At 42.8% G+C, this 7,500-nt stretch overlaps 1 protein-coding gene across 2 annotated transcripts in view; it reads left to right on the top strand.

Annotated features, from left to right (window-relative positions):
* LOC114557729 (USP6 N-terminal-like protein) overlaps positions 1–7,500 on the top strand; it is a 45,232-nt gene that overhangs the window by 26,218 nt on the left and 11,514 nt on the right. For both annotated transcript variants that reach the window (XM_028581373.1, XM_028581364.1), the window contains exons 7-9: positions 632–741; positions 4,317–4,365; positions 6,290–6,410. In XM_028581373.1, coding sequence (XP_028437174.1) covers positions 632–741; positions 4,317–4,365; positions 6,290–6,410 — 280 coding nt within the window. The remainder of the gene's footprint in view (positions 1–631; positions 742–4,316; positions 4,366–6,289; positions 6,411–7,500) is intronic.

Genomic DNA, 7,500 nt, shown 5'->3' with positions numbered 1-7,500 from the left:
GCGGAAATCGAAAAGTGGCGAAAGTGCAGCGAATTTGAAAAATGTTAATATAATAAATAATATAAATATGCAGACTTTGGCTGATTATGCGTTGAATTATGAGATCGCATTATCGCGTTTTTCTGGAGGGACTGATTAGTGAAGTTAGTCAGAATTTGAAATACACAAATAATGTTCTCCAATGCTTAAAAATATGTTACATTCATGCACAATCCACCCTATTATTTATAGCTGTGTTTCTCAAATGGGGGTACGTGTCCCCCTTTTGGAGGTCTTGACTTCTCAGCCGTGTCTAAGAGCAAGACACCCGATCAGACAGACGGATGGACAGACAGACAGACAGACAGACAGAGAGAAGGACAGAGAGACAGACAGACAGACAGAGAGAGAGATGGACCAAAAGAGATAGACAGACAGACAGACAGACAGACAGACGGACAGAGAGACAGACAGACAGACAGACAGAGAGAGAGAGATACAGTTAGTTGTTAGTTGTAGTGATTCGGGGTCCCTCTGTAAGTTCTTAGTTATTAGGCCTACACTGGTTCTGGAGAAAGCTGCAAGCATTGATTTGTTTCTTTTATTTTAGCCGACTCGTCCTTGTTGACCTGGCTCTTTGTTTTCCCCCCAGAGAATGAAGGAGCAGGCCCAGCGGTACTCGTCCGAGATCAAACAGATCGACCTGGACATCAACCGGACCTTTCGGAACCACATCATGTTCACGGACCGCTTCGGAGTCAAGTAAGTCTCTCACAGAGTTCGGATGCAAAAGTCCAATAATTCATCAGGTTGAAAATAGTTTAAAGGCCACGCCAGGCAAAAACCCTAATTTGCTCTGGTCCATTCTGAGATTTTGGTGCTGTTAACATGTCTTCTTTCAGACTAGTGGGTTAGGGTTAGGGTTATTCACACTTTGTCAATTTGCATCTGTAGATTAATCTGTTTCACAGGGTGCAACTAACAATTATTTTCATCACGTGTCAAACATGGGCCATATCTGGCCCGTTGCAGATCTACACTACAGGCCAAAAGTTTGGACACACCTTCTTATTCAATGCATTTCCTTTTTATTTTCATGACTATTTACATTGTAGATTCTCACTGAAGGCATCAAAACTATGAATGAACACATATGGAATTATGTACTTAACAAAAAAGTGTGAAATAACTGAAAACATGTCTTATATTTTAGATTCTTCAAAGTAGCCACCCTTTGCTTTTTTATTAATAAAGGAAGAAATTCCACTAATTAACCCTGACAAAGCACACCTGTGAAGGTAAAACCATTTCAGGTGACTACCTCATGAAGCTCATTGAGAGAACACCAAGGGTTTGCAGAGTTATCAAAAAAAGCAAAGGGTGACTACTTTGAAGAATCTAAAATATAAGACATGTTTTCAGTTATTTCACACTTTTTTGTTAAGTACATAATTCTATATGTGTTCATTTATAGTTTTGATGCCTTCAGTGAGAATCTACAATGTAAATAGTCATGAAAATAAAAGGAAATGCATTTGAATGAGAAGGTGTGTCCAAACTTTTGGCCTGTACTGTAGATCCGGGCCGTATATCAATTTGGGTTCACAATACATTTTGGCCCGCCTAGTTGTGCGCCAAAAAGTTTTTTTTAAACTGCAATTACCTGACATTCAAAGCAGAATTCTGAGTAAGAGACTCAAAAATTCCCTCAGAAGCAGCAGAGTGTTTTCATAATCAGGCTGAGAAACTGGTTGTTGTTAAAAAAAAAAATGTAATCATTGTTTTTGCTTGATTTGCTAAATTCTCTGATGGCTAAGGAACTCTTTTGATGACTTTTGTAGGACTTCATGTCAACAAAAATGTGACAAAAAGCGTTCAAAAATGTCGGAAAAAAGCCACAAATTTACAAAAAGGTGTCAAATGTCTGAGAAAGCCACAAAAACGTCCGAAAAAACAATAAAAATGAGGAAATAAGCTACCAAAATGTTAAAAAAAAGTGACATGCAGTAACAAAAGCACGTCAGTAAACTCTACATATCTGGCCCTCGGTGGGATTCTCTTTTTCCAGTGTGGCCCTCTGGGAAAATGAGTTTGACCCCCCTGATTTTCATAGTCGATACATCTGTCAATTATTTTCTGGATGAATGGATTAGTTGTTTGGTCTCTATAATGTTGGAAAACGGTGTAAAATGTGGATCAGAGTTTCCCAAAAAAGCCCAAGATGACATCCTCAAATGTCTCATTTTGTCCACAACTCAAAGATCTTCAGTGTCCCGTCCCAGAGGAGAGAAGACACTAGAACAATATTCACATTTAACAAGCTGACATCAGAGAAGATTTACATAAAACAAGCCGATTATCAAAATAGTTGGCCATTAATTCAACTGATCGGCTCATCTTTGCAGGTTTTTGTGTATTGCAATTTTACCTTTCCAGATTTCAGAATTAATCCGTTAGGATTTAAAAACACAAAAGTGTCCGTTTTGTTTTTGTAGCCGAGGCCAGTTTTATTTTCTGCGACCTCGGTGTGAACTGAGCCGGCTGTGTTTCGGAGAGGGAACCTGATCCCGTCACAGAGTGATGTCAACGAAAGTTTTAATAGACCGCAGGCCTGTTTCGGGAGCGGCAGTGGAAAAGTCTGTGGCAGCGAAATGTTTCAATATTTAACAGGAGTTCAGCAGCCGTGCAAAAAAGCAACCTTTTTATAGAGACTGTGAAGCTGTGTCGTCGCTTCAGAGGCTCACTCTGTGTTCTCTCTATTCTCTGTTTGGGGTTCTCTGTGTTTTCTTCTTCTTCTTCTTCTTCTTCTTCTTCTTCTTCTTCTTCTTCTTCTTCTTCTTCTTTCTTTTTCTCAGTCTCATCAGCTCTCTTTATTATAGAGAGTTTTTGTGTGTTTAGTTTAAACCAGGTGTGTATACTCAATTCCACTAAGGGCCACACTAGAAAATGAGAATCACAGACATGTAGAGGTTATTCACATGCTTTTATTTCATCGAAACTGTCAAATATCTTTGGCTGTATTAGTGCATGTCTCATATAGGCTGTGTCTCAAACCGCACACTTCTGTCAGTCCACTGCCATTGGGCACTGACTACTTCCTGCCGTAGTGCCCACTTTGGATGGTTAGTGTCATCCCAAAATGAACACTTATGTCAAAAAAACACTTACCGGAAATGACGAGCGGTCGGCTCGGCTCGCCGCCTCTGAAAATCTGACGAAAATCTTTCAAACTGACCTTTGTTGATCTGAGATGAAGACAGATTCAGCAACTGCACGGCCTATTTCTCGCTTAAAATGTTTTCAGAAACACGTTTCGGTGAACTATTTTAGTACAATACAAGATCGTATTCTGAACGAGCCGCCCATTATGCTCTGTTGTGAAATCCGGGAGAAGCCAGACCCACGTGACACGTTCGTCCAATCAGCTGCCGGTCCACGTCCATGGTCCCTCCCCTTTCCGCTGCGTAGTCAAGATGGCGCCCGTTTAGTGCGCGTAGTGTCCATCGCTCCACACTGAGCTTTTTGACCATTTTTAGGGGGTCATCCTGGTACTTTCAGTGCTCTGACGTTTTGCGTTCTCTACACCACACGTGTCAAACTCAAGGCCCGCGGGCCAAATCCAGCCCATTGGTAATTTTGGTCCGGCCCCTATACACATTTAGGTTCACAATACATTTTGGCCCAAATACTTTTTGTCACTTTTCACAACATTTGTTTCGACATTTTTTACGTTTTTTCCAAACGTTTTTTGGCATTTTCTTCGTCATTTTTGTCGACCAAAAAACTGCATTATTTATTTTTATTTCCATTTCACTGTAAGTGAGAAGACTATATGAAACATGCAATAATACAGTAAAAGATATTTGACTTTTCCCATGACCTAAAAGCAATAAACTCGTATGTCTGGCCCTTGATGTGATTCTCATTTTCTAGTGTGGCCCTTAGGGAACTTGAGTTTGATACCCCTGCTCTACACGATATACTTAAAACTAAGTGTTTGAAGTGTGCAAGTAGGCGCTTTGAGGCACAGACATAGTCTCACTTACAGTTTGGTTGACATAAAGCAGAAAAGGTTCCTCTGCCATTATAGAAAAAGCAACAAAAACGGTGAAAAATGTTCTTCTAAACTTGACATTTTCAGCGTGTACCTTGCTAGCTCGAAGGTTGTTGTTGTTTCGGGCAATTATCCAGTTAGACGTGTACTTCCACTGATCCAGACTAGTAGTGAATGGCGCACACACTCTATAGTGGAGCAGACAGTAAACAATGTTGAACGCAAATCAGTGCCACATCATTCAGACATTTTGTGAATAGCTTTCTTCCTCTCCTCTCTGCAGGCAGCAGGCTCTTTTCCATGTCCTCTCTGCATATTCAGTCTACAACACAGTAAGTGGCTGTTCCTTCATCGCATGAAACACGCAAATACCGCTCTAACTTGATTTAAATTGATAAAAATCTATTGCAAGTTTCCTTTTTCCATATTCCTGTTTTCCACTCGTGGTTGTGGACAGTTGAAAGCGTGCTGATACAGAGCTTTGTGTTATTTTATTATCACATCACTTTTTAAATCCACAGCTGGTGAAAATTAACCGTATTAAAAGTTTAGAGCACATGTCAAACTCATGGCCCGTGGGTCACATCGGGCCACTCGCAGACTTTGATCCGGCCCTCATAAACATAAACTGGGAAGAACGTAGCGTGTTTCAGTCCCTTAGAAAACGGCCACACAAGGGTTTTTAAAAGTGACAGAAAATCGAACCAGACAACACAAATATCATCATGGCATCATGACTTTGCGTAAACATACACGCCACTTTATCATTACCTTTTACGTTGTCTGTACGCATTTTCAGCTAGCCACGTGTATATCTACGCTGTTATACAGCGGATGTAAACATACCCACCACGTGACGTCCCCACATTGAGTGTAATCGCGAGAACTATTGCAAGAACAACTTCGCGCATGTACAAAATAAAATAAAATAAATTAAAAAGGTTGGGTTTTCGTTACTCTGCCACCTACAGGTCTCGTTACACCGTTACACTTCCACCTACAGGTCTCATTACACCTCCACCCACAGGTCTCGTTACACCGCCACCTACAGGTCTCGTTACACTGTTACATCGCCACCTACAGGTCTCGTTACACTGCCCCCTACAGGTCTCGTTACACTGTTACATCGCCACCTACAGGTCTCGTTACACCGCCACCTACAGGTCTCGTTACACTGTTACATCGCCACCTACAGGTCTCGTTACACTGCCCCCTACAGGTCTCGTTACACCGCCATCTACAGGTCTCGTTACTCCGCCACCTACAGGTCTCGTTACACCGTTACACCTCAACCTACAGGTCTCGTTACACCGCCATCTACAGGTCTCGTTACATCGCCACCTACAGGTCTCATTAGCCCACCACCTACAGGTCTAGTTACACCGCCATCTACAGGTCTCGTTACACCGTTACACCTCCACCTACAGGTCTCGTTACACCTCCACCTACAGGTCTCGTTACATCACCACCTACAGGTCTCGTTACCCCACCACCTACAGGTCTTGTTACACCGCCACCTACAGGTCTCGTTACACCGTTACATCGCCACCTACAGGTCTTGTTACACTGCCACATACAGGTCTCGTTACACCTCCACCTACAGGTCTCGTTACACCGTTACATCGCCACCTACAGGTCTCGTTACACCTCCACCTACAGGTCTCGTTACACCACCACCTACAGGTCTTGTTACACCGCCACCTACAGGTCTCGTTACACCGTTACATCGCCACCTACAGGTCTTGTTACACTGCCACATACAGGTCTCGTTACACCTCCACCTACAGGTCTCGTTACACCGTTACATCGCCACCTACAGGTCTCGTTACACCTCCACCTACAGGTCTCGTTACACCACCACCTACAGGTCTCGTTACACCGTTACATCGCCACCTACAGGTCTCATTACACTGCCACTTACAGGTCTCGTTACACTTCCACCCACAGGTCTCGTTACATCGTCACCTACAGGTCTTGTTACACCTCCACCTACAGGTCTCGTTACATCGTCACCTACAGGTCTCGTTACACCTCCACCTACAGGTCTCGTTACACCACCACCTACAGGTCTCGTTACACCATTACATCGCCACCTACAGGTCTCATTACACTGCCACCTACAGGTCTCGTTACACTTCCACCTACAGGTCTCGTTACATCGTCACCTACAGGTCTCGTTACACCTCCACCTACAGGTCTCGTTACACCATCACCTACAGGTCTCGTTACATTGTCACCCCCCCCCCCCCCCTGCAGGAGGTGAGCTACTGCCAGGGCATGAGTCAGATTGCTGCCCTGCTGCTGATGTACATGAACGAGGAGGACGCGTTCTGGGCACTGTCGCAGCTGCTGACCAATCAGAAACACGGCATGCACGGTGAGATGGCGCCAGCCAACAAATCTGAGCATCTAATAATTTTGTTTTGTTTTTGTTTTTGAAGATTCTTTTTTTGGGGCATTTGGCTTTGAATGTTTAGGACAGTTGTAGACAGGAAAGTGGAGAGAGAGAGAGAGAGAGAGAGAGAGAGAGAGAGAGAGAGAGAGAGAGAGAGAGAGAGAGAGAGAGAGGGGGGGGGAAAGACATGCAGCAAAGGGCCGCAGGTTGGATTCCATTCCTTGGCCGCTGCCGATTATTCAGATATAACTTTTCATCCACGTACACAACATTCACTACACGTTCAAACGAGGCCACGCCCCTTTAGGAGACAGGAAGTGTAGACGATTTCAGATCATCGGCGCTGCTTGAAATGCTCTCTCTTTAGTATAGAGCAGGGCTCTCCAACCTTTCTTCATCTGAGGGCTACTTTAAAATAACGAAAGTGGCCAAGAGCTACTTACATCACATCGCTTACATTTATTTACACAACACACAGAAGCTGAATGAAGCTACTGTTTGCTGAAATCGCAATAGCCAAAGCTCATGAAAAATCATGTCTATTTTCAGAGATGGGAAGTAACGAAGTACAAATACTTTGTTACTGTACTTAAGTAGATTTTTCAGATATTTTTACTTTACGTTACGATTTATTTTAGTGGCGACTTTTTACTTTTACTCCTTACATTTTAACACAAATATCGGTACTTTCTACTCTAGTATGGATGGAGACATGAGACATCTCAGAGATTCAGCAGACAAGCAGCAAGACATTCCCAATCATTCTTGGCCTTATCTGAGAGAGATGTTTAGGCATCAAGAATGACTCCTGGCCAATGTGCTGCGTAGCTCTTAAAGTATGGGGAACTTCTTAATTAATGTCTGTTTAGTAATTCATATTTAATCCTTTATTTTCTTTCCAGAAGCCATATTTGAGCACACACACATACTGTACATGTAGATTCCTTTAAATGTTAAGGGGAAGATTAAAAAAGAGAAACTGGATCTGTGAATTCTCACAGAATCACAACTGAATTCATATCTAGCTATTCAGTCAGAATCTTATTAACCTGGAGTCCCAGTCTCTGTCCCA

Source organism: Perca flavescens, chromosome 1 (genome assembly GCF_004354835.1).
Source record: "Perca flavescens isolate YP-PL-M2 chromosome 1, PFLA_1.0, whole genome shotgun sequence".
NCBI lineage: Eukaryota > Metazoa > Chordata > Actinopteri > Perciformes > Percidae > Perca > Perca flavescens.
The sequence above is the reverse complement of the archived record's forward strand: the minus strand, read 5'-3'. Positions and strand labels throughout refer to the sequence as shown.